Source organism: Triticum urartu, chromosome 3A (assembly GCF_056163025.1).
Source record: "Triticum urartu cultivar PI428250 chromosome 3A, HENAU_Tu73, whole genome shotgun sequence".
In the NCBI taxonomy this organism is placed as follows: Eukaryota; Viridiplantae; Streptophyta; class Magnoliopsida; order Poales; family Poaceae; genus Triticum; species Triticum urartu.
In genome coordinates, this window is record NC_141875.1 from 48,562,781 (window position 1) to 48,587,610 (window position 24,830).

General features: G+C 45.1%; 3 protein-coding genes and 1 long non-coding RNA gene across 6 annotated transcripts; 2 read left to right on the forward strand and 2 right to left on the reverse strand.

Annotated features, from left to right (window-relative positions):
• Nucleotides 1-999: 999 nt before the first annotated feature.
• Nucleotides 1,000-1,886, reverse strand: LOC125547877 (uncharacterized). The gene has a single exon (XM_048711620.2). The coding sequence runs from the start codon at nucleotides 1,848-1,850 to the stop codon at nucleotides 1,452-1,454; it is 399 nt and encodes a 132-aa protein (XP_048567577.1). The 5' UTR covers nucleotides 1,851-1,886; the 3' UTR covers nucleotides 1,000-1,451.
• Nucleotides 1,887-4,155: 2,269 nt separating this feature from the next.
• On the forward strand, nucleotides 4,156-8,799 carry LOC125542674 (putative pentatricopeptide repeat-containing protein At3g15200). Of its 3 annotated transcripts, XR_015618085.1 has the most exons (5): nucleotides 4,156-4,304; nucleotides 4,517-6,270; nucleotides 6,581-6,684; nucleotides 7,356-8,050; nucleotides 8,187-8,798. XR_015618085.1 is itself a non-coding variant. In XM_048705808.2 (2 exons), exons 1-2 carry the CDS (start codon nucleotides 4,241-4,243, stop codon nucleotides 6,067-6,069), a joined length of 1,617 nt encoding a protein of 538 aa, XP_048561765.1. In that variant the 5' UTR covers nucleotides 4,156-4,240; the 3' UTR covers nucleotides 6,070-6,342. The 3 variants fall into 3 exon arrangements, 1 of the variants encoding a protein (XP_048561765.1); XR_015618084.1 differs by having other exon boundaries at nucleotides 7,356-8,799; XM_048705808.2 differs by lacking the exons at nucleotides 6,581-6,684; nucleotides 7,356-8,050; nucleotides 8,187-8,798 and having other exon boundaries at nucleotides 4,517-6,342.
• Nucleotides 8,800-9,998: 1,199 nt separating this feature from the next.
• LOC147978408 (uncharacterized) lies at nucleotides 9,999-11,393 on the forward strand. Its single transcript, XR_015618086.1, has 4 exons — nucleotides 9,999-10,295; nucleotides 10,538-10,630; nucleotides 10,882-11,005; nucleotides 11,091-11,393. It is a non-coding gene; the product is annotated as an uncharacterized LOC147978408 (long non-coding RNA).
• LOC147978409 (uncharacterized) lies at nucleotides 10,938-15,024 on the reverse strand. Its single transcript, XM_087546251.1, has 7 exons — nucleotides 14,584-15,024; nucleotides 13,463-14,045; nucleotides 12,548-12,736; nucleotides 12,219-12,284; nucleotides 11,544-11,609; nucleotides 11,383-11,445; nucleotides 10,938-11,214 (listed from the first exon to the last, which is right to left on the reverse strand). The coding sequence occupies exons 1-7, from the start codon at nucleotides 14,745-14,747 to the stop codon at nucleotides 11,071-11,073; spliced, it is 1,275 nt and encodes a 424-aa protein (XP_087402377.1). The 5' UTR covers nucleotides 14,748-15,024; the 3' UTR covers nucleotides 10,938-11,070.
• Nucleotides 15,025-24,830: the final 9,806 nt, after the last annotated feature.

Sequence of the window (24,830 nt, forward strand, 5' to 3'; positions counted from 1 at the left end):
GTAATAACAATGGCACTAATTCTTTCTTTCTTATAAAAAATTATTATTTTAATCTTAACTTTTTTCGTTCTTCTTTAAGGTGATGTCATTCCCTGATCCATGCTTACATAGAAAAAAGCATTCTTTTTTGTCTTACGTATTTCTTATCTGAGATAAAATGACTTGTACAATTATTTCTTCTGTAAAAAAAGAGATGTGCTCTTCTTTTTTCTATTTTTCTTATTTCTTCTTTGAATTACCATGTGGTCATCTCCGCTGCGGAAACGACCAAATATATTTTGTGTATACCTATAATCCAAGTGATCTTTGTATCATTTTGTTGTCGAGTAACAAAAACTACTATGCGTACTATGTTTTATGCGTGAAAAAAAGATGGAGATTTCTGTAAACCAGGAGTCAAGATTTGTAATTTCCAGCTGCTGATTTTGCCTACCAAGCACGTGCCCCTTATCTTATCTTGCAACAGCAGCAGTGTTGCAAACCACGACAGCGACAACTTAAACAAGCTTTTGCAACGTCATCTCTCTTAGAAAAGAATCTGCAACAAGATCTATGTTGCAAAAAAGTTCTGCAACAAGAACTTTGTGGCAAAAAAATCTCGCAACATAATCTATGTTGTAAAAAAATCCGCAGCACAATCTCTGTTACAAATGTTTCTGCAATAAGGTGTCTGTTGCAAAGTAGAGGAAAATGTTCAACGCTAGATTAGGTCTAATCCAACGACTCGTGAGCCGGCGGATCTTTTATAAAAATGAATAGAGAAAGTATGTTTTATGCCCGGAAAAAAGGATGCAGATTTCTGTAAACCACAAGTCAAGATTTGTAATTTCCAGTTGCTGATTCATTATTAGTGCACGATCAGAAAAAAAGGATGGAGATCACTGGAGTTGTTGAAATATGGACACCGTATACTGCTATTTTAGTGGATATTTTTCAGAAAGCTTTCAGAATTGGTCAGGTCTCTTTTGGTCATTGTCCTCTGAATGCAAACAGAGCGGCACACAATTTAGCTAAGTTAACGTATGAATCAAAAGTAGCAATGTACTGGGACGATGATCCCCCTACTATTTTACTTCCAGACTTTGTCAACGATGTGACAGTCATGTGATGAAAGAAAGTGAGCCGAATGGCATTCCCTCAAAAAAAGAAAAGTAAAACCCAGCCACGTACAGACCCCTACACCGATTTGACCAGAGTCGCCGTATCTCCCTCGTATGCATCCTGATTAGCTGGATCAAGCATGATTGAATTATTGATTGAAGCTCTATAATCATCATGCTTTCAGAGATTTTTGTTGCCTGAAACTTCTTCAGTGTCACATATTCGCTACAGAGACAGTTGCCGGAAAGTTCAGAAAGACTTCGTCTCTGCTTTGTTGCCGCTGACAAATTTCAGAAACTGGAGAGTAGTACATCTCGAGTGATCTAGCGTCATACTAGATTACTAGTCTACTACACCTGTCCTACCTCGGTGATCTCGATGTCGTCCTCATCGTCCTCCCACACGCCGACGGCGGCGGTGAAGGCGGTGGCGCCGGCGACAACCACGACGGCGAAAACAAGCGGGACGACCACGTCGGGCACGGTCCGGCCGAAGAGGCCGGCGGGCACGCAGACGGCGTCCCACGGCGGGCCGTCGAGCGGCAGCCCGATGCTGCCGCCAGCGAAGCTGCCATCGGGGCATGCCCTGGTGAGTGGCGCTCCCGGCGCGACGCCCCAGACGTAGGCGAGCTCGGGCGCGAGAGCCGCCACGGCCACGGACATGGCGGCGACGGCGGACCACGTGGCCGCGTAGAGGAGCAGCGGGCGTGGGGCGAGGAGGCCGGCGAGTGAGGGGAAGTTGGACGCCATTGCTGGAACGTTGGTACTCTGTAGTCTGTCACAGAGGTTTCTTCGTCGTGGGGAGGGCCGCGCGAGCGAGATGTATATACATAGCAGAGCGGAGCAGGTGGCACTCTCCAATTGTCTGGGGTTTGTGTGTTTTGGGTGAAGGGGATTTGGCGGGAGCAGAGCAAGTTCGATATCTACTCCGCTCCCCACTTCAGCTGCTCCTATGGAGTTTCATGTTTACAGATGGAGGAACTGGAATGCATGCACAAGGATTACATTCTGCCTATGGATGCTCTTGCTTTTGCATGCCATGAGGCAGTTCTAACTTCCAACTCTAAAATTTTACTACTTATTAGACACTAGATTATATATTTTTTTGATTGAGAAAGTAAAGACAAAACTTCATTGAATTTTTAAAAGTTAATCGACATTTTTAAAAAAGAGCTCATCTATTTTGAAAAAAATGCTCATGAATTTCTAAAAAAGGTTCATCAATTTTCAAGAAAAAGTTCATAAATTTTAAAAGAATCCGTGCATTTAATAACAAAGAAAAGAAAAAAATGAATAGAAATGTCCAGAAAAAAACCCGGGAGTTTCATGTTTACAGATAGAGGAACTGGAATGCATGCACAAGGATTACATTCTGCCTATGGATGCTCTTGCTTTTGCATGCCCATGAGGCAGTTCTCACATTGACCTCTAAAATTGTACTTTTGTTTTTTGAGGGAATCTAAAATTTTACTGCTCTAGTTCTTAATTTTTTTACTACTCCGTACTTATTAGACAGTAGATTATAATTTTTTTGATTGAGAAAGTAAAGACAGTAGGTTTGCTGCCAAACAAAACCAGCACACACGAACATGCCAGATCCGGGCCTAGCAGCCCCGCATCTATGGCCAGCCCACCTCCACGGCCCTAGCCACACTGCACCTATATCGAATTTGTAAAAAGTTCATTAAATTTGTAAAAACAATTCATCAAATTTGGAAAAAGTTCAATGAAAAATTAAAAAACTTAATCAATTAAAAAAACTTCATTGAATTTTTAAATGTTAATCAATATTTTTTAAAAAGTTCACATATTTGAAAAAAGCTCATCTATTTTGAAAAAAATGTTCATGAATTTCTAAAAGAAAGGTTCATCAATTTTTAAGAAAAATTTCATAAATCTTAAAGAATCCATGCATTTAAGAAAAAAGAAAAAGGAAAAAGAAAAGAAAAAAAATGAATAGAAACGTCCAGAAAGAAAACCCAGGACTGAAGAAAGAAAAGAAGGGAAAAAAAAGAAGTGTTCCCCAACGATTGAGATAGCCTAGTGGTTAGTGCGCTTCCCTTCGAACGAGATGTTGCGAATTAGAAGCCGGTTGCTTGCAAAATTAATCGTCAGTTACTCGAGGTGTATCCACAATCGACCTTGATTGTGTTTGGTCAATTAGTAGTATGTGCAAATTTATGAATTCAAATTTAAAATTTGAGGAAAATGCTAGATGCTAAAAAATTTAAGTTCCCAAAATTAGAGGAGTAAAATTGGGGGAGGTTGAGATGCCTCTAATACCTTACGTTTCACACTTATGGTCTTTTTTTAAGAGAAACTTATTATAGCCGAGGACGGTGTTTTAGTGCAAGGGAGATGCTCTCTAGAATGAACATTTTTCTTTAAAAAACACACAAAAAAAATCAAAACCAAAGATGCACAAGTTTTCTAGGTGCTTACAAAAGTTCGTTGCGATTTGGCATATGAGGAGCTCTCGACAAAAAAATAGCGTTTTGAGAAAGGTTCAAAATCTTCGGTTTTGGAGCAACGATTTTGTTTTTTTATATCCCGACTCGTTCGATATGAAATCGCCATGAAATTTTGTATGTCCTTAGAAAACTTGTTCATATATGTATTTGATATGCAAAAGTTGAGATTTTTATTTTATTTTTACCTTTTTTATTGTACTGTTCATTGGAAGCGTATGTGCTCGTGATCAACTATGGACCGATTATAGTCTGGCTTCTGTATTTCCTTTTTTTTCGAGACAAAACCATCTGATCTTTATTACGTAATAAGAGTGCTTACATAATCAGAGGGTTCGAGAAGCCAAACATGCCTTACGTAGTGCTAAGAAAAGAGAATTTTGTGCGATACAATGAGCATCCACATTGCTCTCTCGCCTCTCATGACGAAATTCCACATGTCAGCTAAAGTCAGCCCACTTAAGTAACTCGAAATAATATGGCTTCTTAAGTAACTCGAAATAATATGGCTTTTGTATTTTCGTGGATCCTTCTCTTGGTCATAAAGTCAGCCCACTTACCTCACTCCCCGACTTGTAACTGTTCAGAGGCCCAGCCCAGATCCCCGACTGGCTGCCTGTCAGCTTCGTGCACGCGCTCAGGCCGCTCTCCCTCGTGCGCACCTCCGGCGCGATGCCGCCGGCGCCGGCGTACGCCGTCCTCGCTGCAGCATTCAGGACCAGAAACCCCATCTGTGGTACGAATATTATCCACCCCTCCTTTGCGCCCCTCGTTGCTCTGATTATTACCCCGCTCGTTCATCCCGCGAACGCGTCCGTCAATCCCATCTCGGCATCTCGCACACCCCAGATCCAACTTTGCCTGATTTCCAGACATAGCATTAGGAAAACAAAGCGACACGCTATGGAAACTCGAGAGAGATGCTAACTCAAACATTTCTGTGCGCAGTTCGGAGGTGGCTCGCTGTTCTTGGTTCGCGCACGCCGACTGTTCGACAGAATGCGTTGGAGGTGCTTCCTGATGCAGCCTTGCCTCCACGCTTCTACTCAAGCATTGTTCCACGAGGATTTGTTATCGGGTCACCAAGGCTTTGCCATAGCAGCGCTTCAGAGGAGGACTCCCCAGATGTCCGCGTCGGTGAAGTTCTGAGAGTTCTCAAGTCCTGTGCTGCCGATGCTGACCTCGGGAAAGACCTTTGTCAGTTTGCCGATGAGATGGACGAGGACGTTGTTCTGAAAGTCCTCCAGAAGCAGAGGTCCAATTGGCAGGTCGCGCTGTTGTTCTTCGATTGGGCAGCCGGGCTGCCTTCGCATGGGCACGGCCCAAGGACCTACACTGAGATGCTTGACATCCTTGGGCGGATGAAGAAGGTCAGGCTTATGAGGCAGCTCTTCGATGAGATTCCTGAACAACGCCGCGGGTTGGTCGTAACGAATAGGATGTTTGCTGTCCTGTTGAACCGGTATGCAGGGGCGCACAAGGTGCAAGAAGCGATCGAGATATTCTACAAGAGGAAGGATTATGGGTTTGAGGTCGACTTGGTTGGATTCCAGATACTTCTGATGTCGCTCTGTCGGTACAAGCATGTTGAGGAGGCTGAGGCCCTCTTTCTCCAGAAGAAAGATGAGTTCCCTCCTGTCATAAAGAGCTGGAACATCATTCTTAATGGTTGGTGTGTCAAGGGAAGCCTGGCTGATGCTAAAAGGGTTTGGAACGAGATCATTGTATCTAAGATTAAGCCGGACCTGTTCACATATGGTACGTTCATAAATGCACTAACCAAAGCTGGCAAACTTAGTACGGCTGTGAAACTATTCACAAGCATGTGGGAGAAGGGAATCAATCCCGACGTGGCAATTTGCAACTGTATCATTGACCAATTGTGTTTCAAGAAAAAGATTCCAGAAGCACTTAAGATTTTTGGTGAGATGAATGACCGTGGTTGTCAAGCAGATGTGGCTACCTATAACACTTTGATCAAACACTTCTGTAAGATAAGGCGGACAGAAAAAGTTTATGAGCTTTTGGATGATATGGAGAAGAAGGGATGCTCTCCAAACAATATGACATACACCTACATTCTGAAGACAACTGAGAAACCGAGAGATGTTATGAATTTGATCCAGAGGATGGAGGAATCAGGTTGTAGGTTGGACTCTGACACGTATAACTTGATATTGAACCTCTATGTCAGTATGAAATATGAGAAGGGGGTACAACAAGTATGGGAGGAGATGGAGAGGAATGGATCAGGTCCAGATCAGCGATCATTTACTATTATGGTTCATGGACTTCACTCCCAGGGACAGCTGGACCAGGCTCTGCAATATTACACGACAATGAAGTCGAGAGGGATGACTCCAGAGCCAAGAACCAGGATATTGGTGAAAGCAATACATATGAAGAAGGATGGGCCTGAGACTGAAGATCGATCCCCAAGTATGACTGGGAAAAATCTAAAATTGGATCGTCGATCAGGACTTTTCCATGTTCGTAAATAGTCACCAGAAGACTCTGCTTAATTATCCTAGCAGAAGATGCTGAGCATCTGGGCTTATGGAACATAATCCAGTGACTTACAACCTTGGGCTAAAAGAAATCCACAAGAGAAGAGTCATTGACAATACGATGCCCCAAAATTTATGCTGTTTGAAATGTCACAGCAGGATATGTTTAGGATGTATTGGGCAATTCAATTGCAGGTACTTGCTTAGATGCTTGTATTCTGGAGATGTATGTGTAATACTTACATATATTTGTTTCTTCATGCATTATATATGTCGTTCGTAGTTGTTTCTGACAAATGAAGACATAAAACAGGGATAAAAATATGTCCAAATATCTTGTAAAATTGAAAAGGTCTGCTAAGTGGTGAACTGGTGATACTGCTGGTTCTGTAGGGCGAATAATTACCAGTTGAGCTAATGGTACTAACTACAGAATTTTTAGTCCTGTCCAATTCACATTTGTGTGCTAAAGTTGTACCACCTTTTGTTTCTGTTGAATTTATAGATCTATCAATGAATGGCTACACAGTACACATGACTAATCATATCTAGTTGAGAACCACAGTTCCATCAGCCATTTTCACACAGCCAATGGGCAGAAGTTACTAGGTAAGCAATTGACCTGTCACTAATTGCTGCCATCGAACCACCCGCCGCTTATTTTCCCTGTTTTCTTTGTACTTTTCTATCTTATGCTCAAGATAAGGGAATGAGTGATTTATTTTTGTTAACAAAATTATACATATCAATTTTGCTTTTTGAGGAAGGAGCCACTGTCTGTAATTCTGTGATCTTTTCGTAGGCGGTTTAGGTTCCCAAAGTACTAGAGCTATTTATATATTGTGTTTTGGCGAAGATTAATTTTGTGGAGAAAAGTTAATATCATGATGCCAACTTCTGCATGTTTAGCAGGCTGACTAAATTGTGACAAATTAATTCAAGTTTTTAGGAATGGAAATAGCATGTTTGCTGATTGCTGAATTCAGGGAACCAAAAGCAATAGATAACCTTAGCATTGTGCTTTTTATTTGCTAAAATATATGCTCCATCATTTTGGCTCCTAAGTTCCTAACTGAGGCAAATGATTTCACTAACCTTTTTCATTGAACAATTAACTGGAGTTTTTCTTTACCTATATAACATTGTGAAGTCAACCTCGAACTGTTGAGCAGGGGTGGGTTATTTATGAATATCTGAATCAATATTTTGTCTCGAGGCAGAAAGATACCATGTTTACCAAATGCTTATTGCTTAATCCCTGTAACCCATGACCATTGTAGGAGTAAGCTTGTTGGTAAGCTTTTCTAATACAGTTTGGGCGCAAGCAAAGTCACTGTCGCTAAGCCAACACTCAAAAGATAATAACAACCATAAGGATGTGTCATGCGTGAATACATTGAAAAGTGATGTCAAAAGGCAGCTGGGATTCTCACAAGCTGTCAATGTAGTACATGCCAGCTTTGACCAGGGAAGGCCTATAAGAAGGCCATGTCAGCAAGCTTTGTTGGTAGGTAGCAGGTACACATAAGCTTTTGCTGTCTTTCGCCCTTTCCATCATGACTGTACTAATGGCCTCCTGGAGAGCAACTCAGCAATGAGGCTGGCACACTGCTCGCGTTCAGGGCGGACTCAGCAGCCATGGCTCTGACCTGCTCATCTCCTGGAACGGTAGCATTAGCTTCTGCAGCTGGAGGGCATGGCATGTAGCCGTGGACAGCGGGTGGCGACGCTGAGTTGGCGAATACTTACCAATCTGGCGTGATTCCAGAGAGCATTGGTAAGCTGGTGAAGTTGGTTAAGCCTATATACAGCATTCGTTTGTCAGGCTTCATACCTTCATCACTTGGAAATCTTAGACAGGTTAGTAGTAGGTTTTATGCATACTATGGCAACTTGGAGGGACCAATTCCAGCAAGCCTGGGGAAGTTGAAGACTCTGTTTGTCCTTGACCTGTCAGCGAATCCTATATATCTAAGTAAGTTAGAGATTTTAAAGCTTCCTTCACTTTCCTTTTACTTGGACTTATCATACACTATCTGGACCGCTTCCTACTGAAGTTGCTAGCTTGGGATACCTTAATCAACTGACTCTATCAGGAAACCAATTGTCAGGTAGCATACCTGATGCCACTGGAAATTGCATGGTATTGGAACGACTGTTGCTGGATCTGAACTTGTTTGACGGAAGCATACCTCAATCTCTGAAGAATATAGAAGCTCTCACTTTTCTGAATCTCTGAATTTGCTGTCTGGTTGTATTCCTGATACAGTCTGGATCTACCAGAAATTTCATGGTTGAATGCGAAGCTCTGAGAAGAGCGCATCATTGCTGCCTCATTAAGATCATCACCTGTTGCTTCAGCATTAACCTTTGAGGTTAAGAATTCAAGGCTCTGGTTTTTTAGCTCATGCCCAATGGCAATTTGGGAGGTTGGTTTCCTCCAAAATCTAAGTTGCCCACTCTGAGCCACGCTCAGCCTAGTCCTGAGACTAGATATTGATGTTGATATCATCAATACTTAGAACTATCTTCACAATCATTGCCAGCCACCAAGAATTCATTCCGAACTCAAGCCAAGCAACAGACCTTGATGAAGAAACCGAACTTTGTTAAATTCAATTAGCTTTGCTGGAATAAGGGGTTCCATTGGTTGCAGTTCGTCGGCTAACACACATTTCTTCTCATTATTTTCGCTTGTGAGTCTTGACTTCCAGCCTTTCATATCTTGCATATATTTAAATGATTGATTTGTAATAATCAAGTAAAACTAAAATTTAAATAATTGAATAGTATTGCCAAGGGTTTTGTCTTTTCTGATTTCTCACCTCCTTGGGATGTTTACATTATTAGCATACCAGTGCTTGTGACATCTTTTACTTGCATATATTTTCATGAATACTTCATAGTGATCAATATGTTAATACTCCCTCCGTCCCGAATTACTTGTTGCAGAAATGGATAAAAATGGATGTATCTAGAACTAAAATACGTCTAAATACATCCATTTCTACGACAAGGAATTCCGGACGGAGGGAGTACTTGAATAATTGTAGAGTATGGTGAAGGTTATATTGTTTCAACTCTTGGGCATTTTTCCAGTCTCAGTATACTATTGCTTGAGATGTTTACCAGAAGGAGATCTACTGATGACATGCTCAAATTGAACCTGCATAAATTTTATGTAGCTGCTCTTCCCAGCAGAGCCATGGAGATGACCCAACAGTTTGGCTGGATGAAGAAGCGAAAGACTTGGGTGCTGCCGATGTAAACAATATGGTAAGAACCAGAAGAGAGGAACATTTGGTTTCACTGATTGCGTTTGGTGTATCCTGCTCAGAGCGGAACCCATGAGTGAACACTGATGAGAGATGCTTCTGCGGAGAGACGATCTACTTACTTCGTTCCCTAATTTCTTTCAAGAGATCATAAGAAAAAGAATTGGGTTTCCGCCGAGCTGAAACAATATGTGGATGGTTCTAGTAAACCAAAACTATTGTTACCTCAGGATTTCCAGATCTCTAGTTGGGAATACGGAAGTCAAAAATTAAGCCACCACTCCCAGTGTTTTGGAACAATAATTGAGGGTCATTTTCTTTCACTCTGGAGATATTTAGCACAGAATATTTACCATACGCGTGAACTGTTATTGAAATGACCGTCACTAACAGTGATCCGAATGACCAAAATTCTGGATGAAATAATAAGTATATACTGTATTGGAATGCTAAACATAATTTGGGGAATAAATACACCACAGCCTTACCTCTTCGTAATAAATAATTGATAAAGAGAGGTGCTTACTATTGTAGTTAAGGATTGCTGTATTTTTATCTGATAATAGGAGAGAAGAGAAGTCCCAACGCACCCCCCCCCCCCCCCCCCCTCCCTCGCTGTGTTCCTCTTGGAATACAATGCATCTGAAGGCCTCAATGGAGCTGCATGATGTTTGAACGACTAATTTTGTAGGACCATTGTGTTGATAAGCGGCATGCGGTTGCTGCAATACAGCTGCAGAGCAGGAAATGGGTTGCATAGCACCAAAATAATACACTATTTAGTTATTCAGGACACTGATCCATCAACAAAGAGAACTCCTGCATCTGAATATTCTTCAAAAGTTCTTGTTGTATTCGCAATGTGAGATCAAGTGTACATGTATTGAAAGGAAGAATCTGAAGCTCGGTGGGTGCATTCTCAGTGTTCTGCTGTTTGAACTTCAGGTAGTGATTTGCGCACTTTATTCTGAAAAAAGAGTATTTGTTGTGTATTGCTGTCACCAATACATGAGCAACTTAATGATATATTGAGTTTGACATGGCAAAAAATTACCAACTGACCTACAACTGGCTTTCTTCTTTTTTGCTGAAATACTATTGGCTGTTTGGCCCTGTCTACTCTGAACATTATTCATCTTTCTGTTCAAAGTTATTTATCATGTACATATTTCCTGTTGGATTTGCAGATCAATCAACGAGTGGCTACATATGTGCGAGCTCATCATTTCTTAGTCAGAGCCAGAGTGGTGGATGTCCACTTCCACACTGCTAATGCTCAGGTAAGCTATAGCCCTACAGCTGACACTTAACTGCTCACCCCTGCTTTTCTGTTTTCCTGCCTAGTCTTTAAATTCATGATAGGTGAACAGTGCTTCAGAACAAACAACTAATTTTATGGGTTGACACTTTCCTAAACAAAATAAGTTACAAATTCATAGTAACCAGCAGCATGACATCTCCATGACACAATGGCATGCTTCCATGATCTGCAATTGCATAGTTTCACATGACTAGTTCTTTTTTTTTCCAGATGATTCACTTGGCTATAGAGATTTGATCGAAATGGTGAAAGCAAAGGAGATATGTACATCCCGTTCCGGTGCCCAGGAGAGAGAAAGAGAACATATTTTTCTCAGGAGATCTGGAATTAATCAGTTAATGTTTTCTTTCAGAGTACACCTGTGTGCTTGATCGATCTATTAATTGCAGCTAACACTGATTAGTTTCCCCTAAAATTAGGTGGGGCCCAGATGCCATTCTCGTTGGTGACGTAGGATGTGCACGCGAGAGGCACCAAGCACAGCCCTCTACTACGAAGATCAACCTTTGCTTCCTCCTTCTGATCTCCGGTGTCTGACGGCCCCTGTCGACATAAACCAACATGAATGTGTAAGCATCATCAGGCAAGTAGTATTTCTTAGATTGGACATCAGGCAAATATAACAGTTTAAGTCTACCCATTGCTTATTAACAGGTTTTCATTTTTTTTCCAAATAGATTTAAAGTTCATAAAGTATAAATAGTTATGTACCCGCTGTTGTGTTGTCCTGGCTTTCTTATGTTTGGCTGATCTCATGTACGGCCCGCTCAAAGTCTGCATGAATTAAATGAGCGATGATGGTCAGGATGCAGTGCTATATGGCACATAGAGGCATTAATTATTTAGACCTGACTAAGAATTAATTGAATTACCTCGACCTGGTCTTGAAGAAACTTGATGTACCCAATGGCCTCCATCAGCACTGATGCTGTGTCAGTCTGCACACAGCCAGGAAGATATACATGTGAGGGATTCTCCTTTTCATGAAGATTACTGTTTTTTTGCAAGATATCAACTACATGTAGAAGCATCTAAGAGGTAAATTATGCGTCGAAATATTATTTATTTGCCAAATTTATCTTTTGCCCAACTGTACTCTGTACCCCAAAGAGTAAATTCAGCACAAGAGGGTCTGTGCATACATAAATAGGACAAGTTGACCTTAAATACCGTTTCAGTCTGAAAACATTGTTCTTTGGGCTATACAGGTTCATATGCTTGGTAGCATTGTCATTATTGACAAATTTAAGTACGAAAAGGGCTAAACCATGCTGGTCATGTACTTTCGTGAGAGTACAATTACCATAAGGCCATGTATTGTCTTGTGATAATATATTTCATTTACCCAACTAGTTTTTGTCTACTTTCTTGTTGATAAATTAACCAGTTTTTTCTCTATTCTTGTGACCATGAATTTTCCAATTATAAAATAAGTCCAGTACAACACAATTCACAGTTTGAACACTGAACCAAATTACATGTTAATTTTTTGGTGGTAAATGGTAATTTGCTAAGCTAGCTAGCTTGTTGACAGTAGCAGTACGTACCTTGCCGAAGGGTGAGACCAGCTGTTGAAGAGCAGCAATCCTATCCCCTAGCTTCTCTTTCCTTACCTAATAAAAAGGACAAGACATGCATGTAGTGCAGGTACTCACTCATTAATTAACAAGCAATGCAGGTAAACTCATGCTCAGTAACACATGAGCAGTAGTGAATTTGTGATCAGTACAACACATACACACACACTACCCAACATAACACAGCACAACACACACACACATGAGGAGAATAGACTTGACAAGACAAAACAAGACATTCTCTTGGGAGTAGAGTAGATAGAGAAAATGTTGGAGATGTAGTCAGGAGTAGTACATACCTTGAAAGAAGGGAGGATATTGTTGTTGGTGGCGGGGCGCGAGTGGAGCAGCCGAGGCTTCTTCTTCGACGATACTTCTAACATTTGCAATTGCTGCTCGTCGTGCAGGCCTCCCCCTCCTGATGATCTCCCCGTGGCTGCTTGCAGCGCGCTTCCGTTTCCACTCAATAAAGCAGCAGGCACACCCATCTGCACACGTCGTACCAAATTATGCATCCGGACAGTAAGCATGCACAATTGGCTAGTCTTGTACACACATTTGCATATTTTCAAGATATAGAAATGAAAATGAGTGGATACTGGCTACATTGTAATAATTGCATTGATCGCCGAACTGGATCGGTCTGGACGACATGTATGCAATTGCTCAACAGTGGTTAGTTGCAGCCTTGCAGATCATCACTAACTAATTAGTAAGCACCAGTTAATATGGATGGATGGAACTGCAAGAAGGTCATATGCTATAGTAGTACTTTTGGGCTGGCGAGAGAAAAGATGACCCATCCATGCCATCGATCCATCCATCCATCCTAAAGCTGCTTGCTTGCTTGCTGCATCACACGCACCAGACCAAAAGGCTGCATGCATATGTACTGTACCATCTAGCTACCTCTTGCAAACGGGTCAGCAAAATTAAGCTTTTTTTCCTTTCAGCTAAGCTAGCTAGATCGGCCAGTTTGCAGTAAATGGTCAAAAGGCCTTTTTTCCTTTCAGCCACCTAGCAGAGTTTAGATCCCTGGGTCAGTATTAATTTCTATGTACTTATACAACTGTTGTGCCAGCAAATTCACAATTCAGTCGTACTGCCCTACAGTTCTCTACCTCGTTAATTGTACATTTTCCATCATGGCTCTCAATTAAATCCCCATCTCTTTAATTAAGTCAAGGAGGACGGTACACAGTAGTAGCACTGACCTTGTTGTAGGTGTGGAGAATGGAGGATGGCCCTTGCAGACGATGAACAGGAGGAGGAGGGCCATATGCCACATGATGCCCTCCCATCCCCAGCAATGGCGCCGTCCCACCGCCGTTATGGAGCAGCACCGTCGAAGAAGCTTGGCTGCAGCCCAGCAGGCTCTTGCAGAATTTGGCCGAAGCTAGCATCTCGAGGGTCGCCTCCGCGCGGCCGCCAAAAGGCCCCGCCGCGACTGGGCATGGAATCTTCTGCAGCCGCGAGACGTTGACGCTCGGGAGCACGTCGACGGCCATGTCGTCATTGTAAGCGATGCTCGACGACGATGACGGTCTTGGAAGCACAAGGGGCCCCGGTAGCTCGGCGTCCTCTTTGACCGCATCTTGCGCTGTCTCGTTCGAGTCTCCATCGGCGGCGCCGCAGCTGCTACTCCATTGGAACCCTAGCTCTTGCATCATCAGCAGTGAGCTCAGCTGATGATGAGGGTTTGTTGTCAATGGAGCAGCAAGCAACTGGCTATGGCTATGATGCTGGTGGACTTGTGCTGACAGGAGTGCCTCAAGCTCGTCTGAACTCAACTGCTCACTGCAAAGAGTTCAATTATATATGCGTGTAGATAGATGTGGTCTGCTTAATGATTCATCCAGCATAATAAATAAATTACTAACTAACATGAGATTGACGATGACAAGAGGAAGCATACACACACCACGCCTCTTGTAGGAAACCAACAAAATAGTAAGATCTACTAGTTGCTTGCCACGCACATTAAATTTGTTTCTTCCCTTCTTTTATTCTCTCTCTGAACTTGTCATTTTGCTGCGCCACAATTCCCAATGCACCGGGACAACCAGAACCAGGTGCTACTCTAGCAAACAAGCAACCCAGAAGAAAACTCCAAATCCTAGGAATCATTCATATATGCATCTGAGAGAGGGATACAAACTCAAACACCATGACTGTGAGCACACCTTCCTCGCTTAATTTTCTACTTTCAACAATTAGGAAGTTTCTATCCTCTCTTTCAACAATTTCTCAACAAAAAAAGAAAAGAAAAGAAAAAGAGGGGTGAAGATGAAAACTGCTGAACACATATATAGGCAAAATTGAAGAAGGTGCTTACAGCATTAGGGGCTGGCTCCATTGGTGGTGGTTGCCTCCGACAGCATGATGAAGAGCTGGAGCAAGCGGGGGCGGCATGGAAGAAGGAGAAGGCCATGGGAGGTCATCTTGCAAGAGCCGGTGATCCGCACTGAGGTCGGAGGAGGAAGACGAAGAGGCCATCATGGTGCTACACTACACTAGCTATACTAATTAAAAGCTAGGAGATCTTGGTGTGCTACTTCCAAGAGGGGAAGGAAGCTTAGAAAATGCCAGTCCAGCTAGCTCTCTCCAAGCTTTCTCAAGAACACAACCTCCAATGGGAAACTATAGTACTGCTACTGTTGAGTTTGAAAAATGGAGATGCCCATGAGCCTTTCTCTTTCTCATAAGGCTTTCACCCTTTTATCTTGGGTAACTTTTTCTCTCTCTTACCCCTTTCAAGGCATCAGCTAAGAAAGGTGACTCTCTCTCTCCTCTCTCATCTCTCCTCTCTCTCTTGCACATACACTCTCTCTCTCCTCTGCCAATTACAGGTGAATCATTATAACATTTTCTGCTAGGATCATAGGATCTCTGCCTTTAGATCCCGGAGCATAGGCTCCAACACAAAGAGACAGTCTTTCTCTCCCTCCCTGGGGTTGTATTATTACCCATAAGCTGTACGTGTCAGCCTCTAGTACAGACATGGTACAACATTGTTCTCCAGAAAAGAAAACGGGTCAAGCAAACTGCCAAGGTATGTCAATTATCTGTCTTGGAACATCTATATAGCTTGTATTTGTCCACATATATGCATGAATGACAGGTTGATAGATGTATGTACATATCAAATCATGTTGCGACCGGGTGAAAGTAGAAAAGGTCCTTAATTGAAAACCAACCATATATGTGAGCTGTGACAGTAAGTTATAATTAACATAGCTAATTAGTACGCCAACTGTTGTGGAGTAGCTATACATATGTCCTAAAACAAGTAGAAACTAAACTACTTAGAAATTGCATTGCAGAACAAAACTAGCTAGAAGTTATGCAGTTAAACTGTTAAAGGTCCTCCCGGCCGGAATACAAGGCCCCACACTATTCGAGTCTAACTTTGATCAACGATTTAAGGAAGAAAATATGAGTTATATTCTGCAAAAGGTTTATTTTTAAAACATCTTTGAAATGCAAATCCAATGGTATAACTTTGTGGTATATAACTCGTATTGTCTTAGTTAAACCGGGTATCAAAATTAGACTTAAATTACAATGGCACCTTGTGTACTGATCCGCATGGAGTTTTTTTTAGAACTGTATATACAACAAGTGTAAAGCTGGGTTGTGAATCTTTTCTTGAATATATTTGCGGCACGCCAACTTTACTTCTTTTCAGTAAATTAAGGGACCAGGAGGAGGTAGATCCCTTTCTTCAGGAAGAAAGAAAGAAACTTTGGGGCGGCCTCGGTAATTGTGGTGCATGATTCCATGGCAGCAAAGGGGTGCAAAAAAGTTGGTGTCTGCTGGGGCTTTGTCCAGTAGCTAGTACACCTTCTCTTTCCTCCAAGAACAAAATTGGAGAATGCCCAACTTGATCCAGAACTGCCTGTCCTCGAACCCCAGAAAATGGAGAAGAAAAATAGGAGAGGACCGCGCGCAGGTCCATCGGATGATGAGAGAGCTAGCCCCACGGCCATTCATGTCATGTCAGATGAGAAGCTAAAGGGAGATGTTCTGTTACTACTGAGGCATGAGGGATCAGCAGGCGCAGAGTATGGGCAAACGCTGTTGCCTTTTTCTTCTTACAATCTCCTTTTCAATGTATATACACTAGCTACTTAGCTAGGGCCTCTACTTTCCACGTGATGCATGTGCAAGTATGGTATCCAAATTAGGGCTCTTTCCTACATACACCCTCCCTCCCTTTACATGAAAGACGCCATTTTGAACAAAGTAGCTAGTGTGGTATGAAGAAGAATGATCGTTTTTACCCCCCCCCCCCCCCCCCCCAAATTACCATTGTTCGGATAATCTCTATGTAAATGCGGTTCATAATTTGACTCACTTTAGGTATAAAAAATGTAAGTAACCCCTGGCACATGATCCGGTTTCATTGAATGGTTCGGGTTATGTCCATGGAGGGGAGAAAGCGAGGTGACAAACATAGATGGCATGTCGCATGAGGTGTTAGTTACTCCCTCCATTTTTAAATATTTGTCTTTCTAGAAATTTCTACAAGTGACTACACGTGAAGCAAAATGCGTGAATCTACATTCTAAAATATGTCTATATACATCCGTACATGGTAGTTCATTTGAAATCTCTAAAAAGATAAATATTTAGAAACGGAGGGAGTACATGTCAAAAAACTAGGGAACGTGGCGCGGAGGGTAACACGGTGAAAACCATCAAACATGATCTGCCGTCAGCGGAGCCAGCTGTCTGAAAGTTGGTTGAGGAGCAAAGTAAATGACATAAATACTTGATGGAATTAAGATTACCATTTTTTCGGGAATGTTATCAGGCTGACGTTCCCTGGGAGGGATTTGCCAGCGAACTACCCGACAACTGTCGGATGAAAAACATGAATCTTAAAGCGCTCTAGGTTGCCACGTCAGGGATTCCAACTCATTCGCTGGGAAGGTGTCCACCGCGAACGCGCACACGCCTATTCCCTTTACCCACCGATGCCCATTCGCGTTGCTCCATTTCACTCAGGGCTGACCACAGAAAGTGAAGAGGAGAGAGGAGAGCAGAGAGAGACCCACTATTCCGGCGAACGCGCACTATTCCGGCGAACGCGACCAAACCCGGCGCTCGAACTGGCAGACGATGTGCGCCTCCCTGTGAGTGCATCTCTCCAAGCGCCGGAGGATGGTGCTTGCTGACGACTTGCGACCGGCGTTGCGGCTGTCCTTTGCGGAGGAGAAGGCTGCTGCTGGCCTGGAGGGAGGAGGCGAGGTGGTCCGGGCGGGGGGGGGGGGGGGGGCACTGGGGAGGCGGCGGTTGACTTGGACAATATCGAGGCAAGCAGAAGGTTGCGTTCGGGCCATCGCCATGTTCACATATTGACACATGTCTGAAGATTTGCCATGTTCATATTGACACATGTCCGAAGAATTCTTTGGGTCTGAATGTAGGCATTTTGTGTTCATATTGCCTGGCAATTTTTGTAGTCACTATCCTCAAACTTCATGGAAAAATTGCCAAGCCATCATGCAGGAGAGGCACAACAACCTTTTTATGAAAGCAACTCAAATATAGAAACTCTATGGTTAGTTCTAGGGCACATGGCAATTATGGCTAGATCAATGTAAAGCATATGGCAAAATATGAACCATATCTACCTATATGCCAAGGTTCACCAATCCATATTTTTTTTCATTTTATTTCAAAACATCTTGGCGTTTACCATATATTTTTAGTTATGGACCATACTCCTGACCCCCGTGTCGCTCATAGTGCCGGCACAGGGGAACCCTAGTCCCGCAGGCTTCCGCCCCCCCCTCCATCCCCTCTCCCTCGCCGCCGCCGAGGGTCTCTGCCGGGTGAAGCCCGGGCAGTGCCGCCGGTGGTGGGGCCTTCTGTTGGGGAACGTTGCAGAAAACAAAAATTTTCCTACGGCTTCACCAAGATCCATCTATGAGTTCATCTAGCAACGAGTGATCGGATGCATCTACATACCTTTGTAGATCGCGAGCGGAAGCGTTCAAAGAACGGGGATGAGGTAGTCGAACACGACGTGATCCAAATCACCGGAGATCCTAGCACCGAACGGATGGCACCTCCGCGTTCAACACACGTACGGTCAGCGTAACATCTCCTTCTTCTTGATCCAGCAAGGGGGAAGGAGAGATTGAGGAAGATGGCTCCAGCAGCAGCACGATGGCGTGGTGGTGATGGAGCTGCAGTACTCCGTCAGGGCTTCGCCAAGCGCTATGGAGGAGGAGGAGGTGTTGGAGAGGGAGAAGGAGGCAACCAAAGGCATGGATCAAAAAGCCCTCCTTCCCCCACTATATATAGGAGGGCCTAGGGGGGGGGGGGCGCCGGCCCTAGGAGATCCAATCTCCTAGGGGGGCGGCGGCCAAGGGAGGTTTCCCTCCCCCCCAAGGCACCTAGGGGTGCCTTCCACTTGTGGGACTCTTCCCCTTTGGAAACCCTAGGCGCATGGGCCCCTTGGGGCTGGTGCCCTTGGCCCATATAGGCCAAGGCGCACCCCCTACAGCCCATGTGGCCCCCCAGGGCAGGTGGCCCCACCCGGTGGACCCCCGGGACCCTTTCGGTGGTCCCGGTACAATACCGGTGACCCCGAAACTTGTCCCGATGCCCGAAATAGCACTTCCTATATATAATTCTTTACCTCCGGACCATTCCAGGACTCCTCGTGACGTCCGGGATCTCATCCGGGACTCCGAACAACATTCGGGTTACTGCATATACATATCCCTACAACCCTAGCGTCACCGAACCTTAAGTGTGTAGACCCTACGGGTTCGGGAGATATGTAGACATGACCGAGACGACTCTCCGGTCAATAACCAACAGCGGGATATGGATACCCATGTTGGCTCCCACATACTCCACGATGATCTCATCGGATGAACCACGATGTCGAGGATTCAAGCAACCCCGTATACAATTCCCTTTGTCAATCGATATGTTACTTGCCCGAGATTCGATCGTCGGTATCCCAATACCTCGTTCAATCTCGTTACCGGCAAGTCACTTTACTCGTACCATAATGCTTGATCCCGTGACCAGACACTTGGTCACTTTGAGCTCATTATGATGATGCATTACCGAGTGGGCCCAGTGATACCTCTCCGTCATACGGAGTGACAAATCCCAGTCTTGATCCATGTCAACCCAACAGACACTTTCGGAGATACCCGTAGTATACCTTTATAGTCACCCAGTTACGTTGTGACGTTTGGTATACCCAAAGCACTCCTACAGTATCCGGGAGTTACACGATCTCATGGTCTAAGGAAAAGATACTTGACATTGGAAAAACTCTAGCAAACGAACTATACGATCTTTAAGCTATGTTTAGGATTGGGTCTTGTCCATCACATCATTCTCCTAATGATGTGATCTCGTTATCAATGACATCCAATGTCCATAGTCAGGAAACCATGACTATCTGGTGATCAACGAGCTAGTCAACTAGAGGCTTACTAGGGACATGTTGGTGTCTGTTATTCACACATGTATTACGATTTCCGGATAACACAATTATAGCATGAATAAAGACAATTATCATGAACAAGGAAATATAATAATAATGCTTTTATTATTGCCTCTAGGGAATATTTCCAACACCTTCCATGTGCGCGGCTCCTATTCCTCCCTGGCAGCGGCATGGCTCCGATTTGGTGGTGACGAGGCTCTGATCTGGCGGTGGCGCTGTGATACGTCTCCATCGTATCTATAACTTTTGATTGTTCCATGCCAATATTATACAACTTTCATATACTTTTGACAACTTTTGTACTATTTTTTGGGACTAACATATTGATCCAGTGCCCAGTGCCAGTTCCTGTTTGTTGCATGTTTTTTGTTTCGCGGTAAATCCATATCAAACGGAGTCCAAACGGGATAAAAACTGACGGAGATTTTTTTGGAATATATGTGATTTTTTGGAAGAGGAATCAACATGAGACGATGCCCGAGGGGGCCACGAGGCAGGGGGCGCGCCCCAGGGGGTCAGGCGTGCCCTGGGCCCTCGTGGCCACCCCGTAAGGCGGTTGATGCCCTTCTTTTGCCGCGAGAAAGCTAATATCCGGAAAGAGATCGTGTTAAAATTTTAGCCCAATCGGAGTTACGGATCTCCGGAAATATAAGAAACGGTTAAAGGGTAGAATGTGAGAACACAGAAACAGAGAGAGAGACAGAGAGACAGATCCAATCTCGGAGGGGCTCTCGCCCCTCCCACGCTGTCGGTGTCAAAACCGGCGGATCTCGGGTAGGGGGTCCCGAACTGTGCGTCTAGGTCGGATGGTAACAGGAGGCAGGGGACACGATGTTTTACCCAGGTTCGGGCCCTCTTGATGGAGGTAAAACCCCAGGAGGCAGGGGACACGACGTCCTGCTTGATTAATATTGATGATATGGGTAGTACAAGAGTAGATCTACCACGAGATCAGAGAGGCTAAACCCTAGAAGCTAGCCTATGGTATGATTGTTGTTCGTGCTATGGACTAAAACTCTCCGGTTTATATAGACACCGGAGAGGGCTAGGGTTACACAGAGTCGGTTACAATGGTAGGAGATCTACATATCCGTATCACCAAGCTTGCCTTCCACGCTAAGGAAAGTCCCTTCCGGACACGGGATGAAGTATTCAATCTTGTATCTTCATAGTCCAGGAGTCCGGCCGAAGGTATAGTCCGGCTATCTGGACACCCCCTAATCCAGGACTCCCTCAGTAGCCCCTGAACTAGGCTTCAATGACGATGAGTCCGGCGCGCAAATTGTCTTCGGCATTGCAAGGCGGGTTCTTCTCCAAATTCCGTGTACCTGCTGAATAGTGTTCGGTTCCTTGTAAATGTAGTGCTCCTCGGCTTCTACGTCCAATAATGGTCGTTTTGCACGTGTCAAACGCATACGAAAAGTCAGGGTGTTTTTTATATTTACACCCCTAGCCGCGCGAATGAGCCGCCTATTTAAGGGGACGAGGATTTAGATCCAACCCACACCTTCTCCCTTCCGCGAGTATTCATCAGAGCGCATCCCACAGAGGTCCATTCTATCATGGCCGGCCACCGCAGCTCCTCCTCTCGCCCCTCCAACCCTCAGCCTGGAGATTGGAAGAGGTGCTCCATCCCGCACAGCGAGCTAGTGAAGCTCCAAACCAAGGGATTTCTCCCCCCGGCCTATATGGTCCCGGTTCGAGCCGGACTTGCCACCTATAATGGCGGAGAGCAAGCGGAGAGCGCCCCCAATCCCTCCAAAGGAGAGCGGGTATGCCTTGCCCCTTACTTAATAAGAGGGCTCGGATTTCCAATTCACCCGTTTCTCCAGGGGCTTCTGGAGTTCTATGGCCTCCAGCTGCACAACCTCACGCCTGCCTCCATATTGCATATCGCGGGCTTCGTAGCCCTTTGCGAGCTGTTTTTGGGCTACGAGGCTCACTTCGCGCTGTGGAAAAGGTTATTCTGCCTTGTGCCCCGCTCTAAGGAGGGGTCGATATATCAAGTGGGCGGAGCCGAAGTGTGGCGCATCGCCGGGACCGGATATCTATCCGGAACCCCAAAGAAGGCGTCCGAGGACTGGCCTTCGGAATGGTTTTATATAGAGGACATCCCGCTGCCAGATCCTGTCCGGATCAGCCTCCCTGAGTTCGGCAGTGCTCCCCTAAAGGAGCGCCTAAGCTGGCGTCCAAGGAGCTCTCAGAGGGAAAGTGATAGGGACGTTATTTACCTGATGGGCCGGATAAGATTGTTAGCTCATTCTGGACTGACCATGATCGGGGTCATGGCCGCATGCATCATGCGAGGGGTGCAGCTGCTTCAGTATAGAGGCCGCCCCATGTGGGACTTCAACGGGGAGGACGACGCCACCCGCTACGGCCGTAAGGGGCCGGATTCGGCAACCGCTCTAATAAAGACCTTGTCCGCTTTGTACAAGGGAGAAGAGGAGGAATTTCTCCGCGTCAACCCACGGGGTGGATTTTCTATGTACAATCCCCCAAGTTGGATAAGTGGACACTTTTACTTGCCCATTCGTTTTATATTCCCATTGTTAAATTTTCAGTCTAATGACTTCAACGCAGGAACTGCGCCTGGCTGTTAAAGAAATAAACAACCCTCCTCCACAACCCGAGGATCCGGGATGGTCCCTCGACCCGGCCTCTCAAGAGGATCCGGACTTATCTGTGGAGCTGATTGATGGAGTGTTTCATCAATTGAGCAAGGACAATGCCTTGGTGGCCATTACGGCCGATTATCCAGGGCTACTCCCAGCCTCACAGGTAACTGAGACCGGGGTCCTAGCACTTTGAAAAGGGATCTGTCCTCGCGTGTTTTCGATTGCCGTATGACAACCATGTTTTGCAGGGGAGGCCCTTGAGACGGGAGGCCGAGTCTGCAGTGACTAGCCAACGAGGGGCAGCAAGGCCCCGCGAGCTGAAAAGAAGTGCGATCCGGACTGAGGCACCGGTGCAAAGGTATAGCGCGCCACCTTATTCCCAGGTGTTATTCCTTCGAGGCATATTAATGCCCGTGCTCTCTTCAGGACGAAGAGACCTCACCGGACTATATCCGGAGAGGCTGCCAATCGCGCCTCCACCAGCCAGGCTCCAAAGCCTGGTCCGGAAGCGGAGGCGAACACGAGGCGCGCACCGGACGCTCCTCCGATGGAGGATGCGGACAGGCTGTCTGCCATCAATTCCGAGGTGGAGAGCGCCATGAACCACAGGCGTCGCCATACAGTTCTTCGCGATGCTTGTTTCTCCCGAGAGGCATTGGATGCCTTCAATTCGGGAGACGCGTACCTCCGTGCCGCTCAAAATGGTCTAGCCAGAGCCACAGAGCAGTATGTGGAAGACATACGGGTAAGAAAATTTTGGTAATTATATATATATATACCAGTAGCCCCCGAGACTTGAAACAGTTAGAATAACGGATTTAAGGATCATCTGTTATGCAGGTTCTTACAGAAAATAATACCCTCCTGTCCCAGGAGCTGGGAGAGTGCAAAGCCCAACTTGAGGCCGCACTAGCCGCGGCAGGGGAGCCCAAGGAGACCCCCTCTGGTAATATACGCTTCGAAAGATCAGTATTTTGCGAAGTGCGGCGTGGGTGCAAATCTGACAAATGAAATTGCAGATGGCGCCAGATTAAATCCGGAAGTGCAACAACTCCGACGCCAACTGAAGGCTGGTGAGAGCGTGCTGACAAAGGTGAGGCGGGAGAAGAACGATGTCCAAGATGCCAACACCAAGCTGGGCGTTGAACTGAAGGACATTCGTGCCCAGCTATCGGACTCCGTGAAGGAGAATCAGCGGCTTCGACGCGGCATATATAGTAAGTGCTTAAACGAACTTTCAAAAAAAGAGTTCGGCGAGGAAGTCGACTAATAGAGTAATGTCTGTAGGTATGCTAACAGGTCGTCCTGCAGAGGAAATGCCCGGTTCTACGTGTGAACTTCTTCCCGAGCTCTCACAACTGCACGAACGAGTTCGGCAGGTGATGCAAGGCATCGCCCAGGCTTTGTGGCCATCCGTCTCCATGCCCGAAGGCCTTGGGGAGCTTGTAGAGAAGCTGAAGGGAGCGCGGCGGCGCTTTCGATTGTGGAAGATGTCGGCTTGCCGTCAAGGCGCCAGGGAGGCCTGGGCCATGGTGAAGACGCGGTACACGAAGGCTGATCCAAACCACATGGCCGAGGTCGGACCCGTAGGGCCCGATGGGAAGGAGATCCCTGTGAGCTTAGTATACGGCCAAGTAGAGTTGGCCGCAAAGTATTCCCAACAGGACTGTAAACTAGACAGCCTGTTAGATGGTATTGAAGAGGAATACAATCAGTCAGATTGACTATGTAATTTTAATTGACATGTGTAATGCCTTCTAGCCGGATTGTAGATCATTTGTCATGGCCGACCTTTTCGCTTCAACCTCGGGACCTGACGGTCCGGAGTGTGTCCGAATACCCTCGCGGTTATATAAGAACCGGGGTATGCATGGAGACCAGGCGTAGGGGTCATTAGTGCTTGAGCAGACAAGTGCCCAACTAGTTATGTTATATTACATGGTTAGTAAGAAACATCTTCCAGGGAGAATAGTTCCATTAGGGGTTCCTTTCACTGGGAGGCATGCCCTAAAGTGCATGTCCATTCTGCGAAAAGAGGCGCAGGAAAAACATCTGGGGGCGTATAGATAAAAAAAATAAGAAAAGATCATCTTTAGTTCACCGACCGAATATTCCCTTAAGAACGCTAGCTTTCGGCTTCACCCAGTCTGAGGTACACATCCGGCTGACACGGCAGTAACAATCGCAGAGGTGCTCCCTTTACCACCTAGCAAAACAATCGGGAACATAGGGGTAAGCACAGGAGCCAGGCAACCCAGCTTGGCAAAAAGTTAAGTCATATCGATGCATATCATGACGAATAAAAGGTACATGCAGAAGTGTGACACATGTGTTGGGCATGAAGCCTGTATAAATAAGCTTCTGTTTAAAGAAGCCCCCAGGTTTAATGAGCGCGGATAGCGCGTCATTTTATGAGCCTTTAAAGGCTATGAGAGAGAGAGAGAGGAGAAGGAGAGAAATGTAAGACAGAAAGTATGTAAA

What these genes read in the sequence shown, in the direction of transcription:
- LOC125547877 (XM_048711620.2), bottom strand. Translation starts at nt 1,850, where the DNA reads ATGGCGTCCAACTTCCCCTCACTCGCCGGCCTCCTCGCCCCACGCCCG.
- LOC125542674 (XM_048705808.2), top strand. Translation starts at nt 4,241, where the DNA reads ATGCCGCCGGCGCCGGCGTACGCCGTCCTCGCTGCAGCATTCAGGACC. An exon ending in GACCAGAAACCCCATCTGTG is followed by an intron (nt 4,305 to 4,516) that starts GTACGAATATTA and finishes TTCTGTGCGCAG; the next exon opens with TTCGGAGGTGGCTCGCTGTT.
- LOC147978409 (XM_087546251.1), bottom strand. Translation starts at nt 14,747, where the DNA reads ATGATGGCCTCTTCGTCTTCCTCCTCCGACCTCAGTGCGGATCACCGG. An exon ending in TTCTCCACACCTACAACAAG is followed by an intron (nt 12,737 to 13,462) that starts GTCAGTGCTACT and finishes CGACGTGTGCAG; the next exon opens with ATGGGTGTGCCTGCTGCTTT. An exon ending in ATATCCTCCCTTCTTTCAAG is followed by an intron (nt 12,285 to 12,547) that starts GTATGTACTACT and finishes CCTTTTTATTAG; the next exon opens with GTAAGGAAAGAGAAGCTAGG.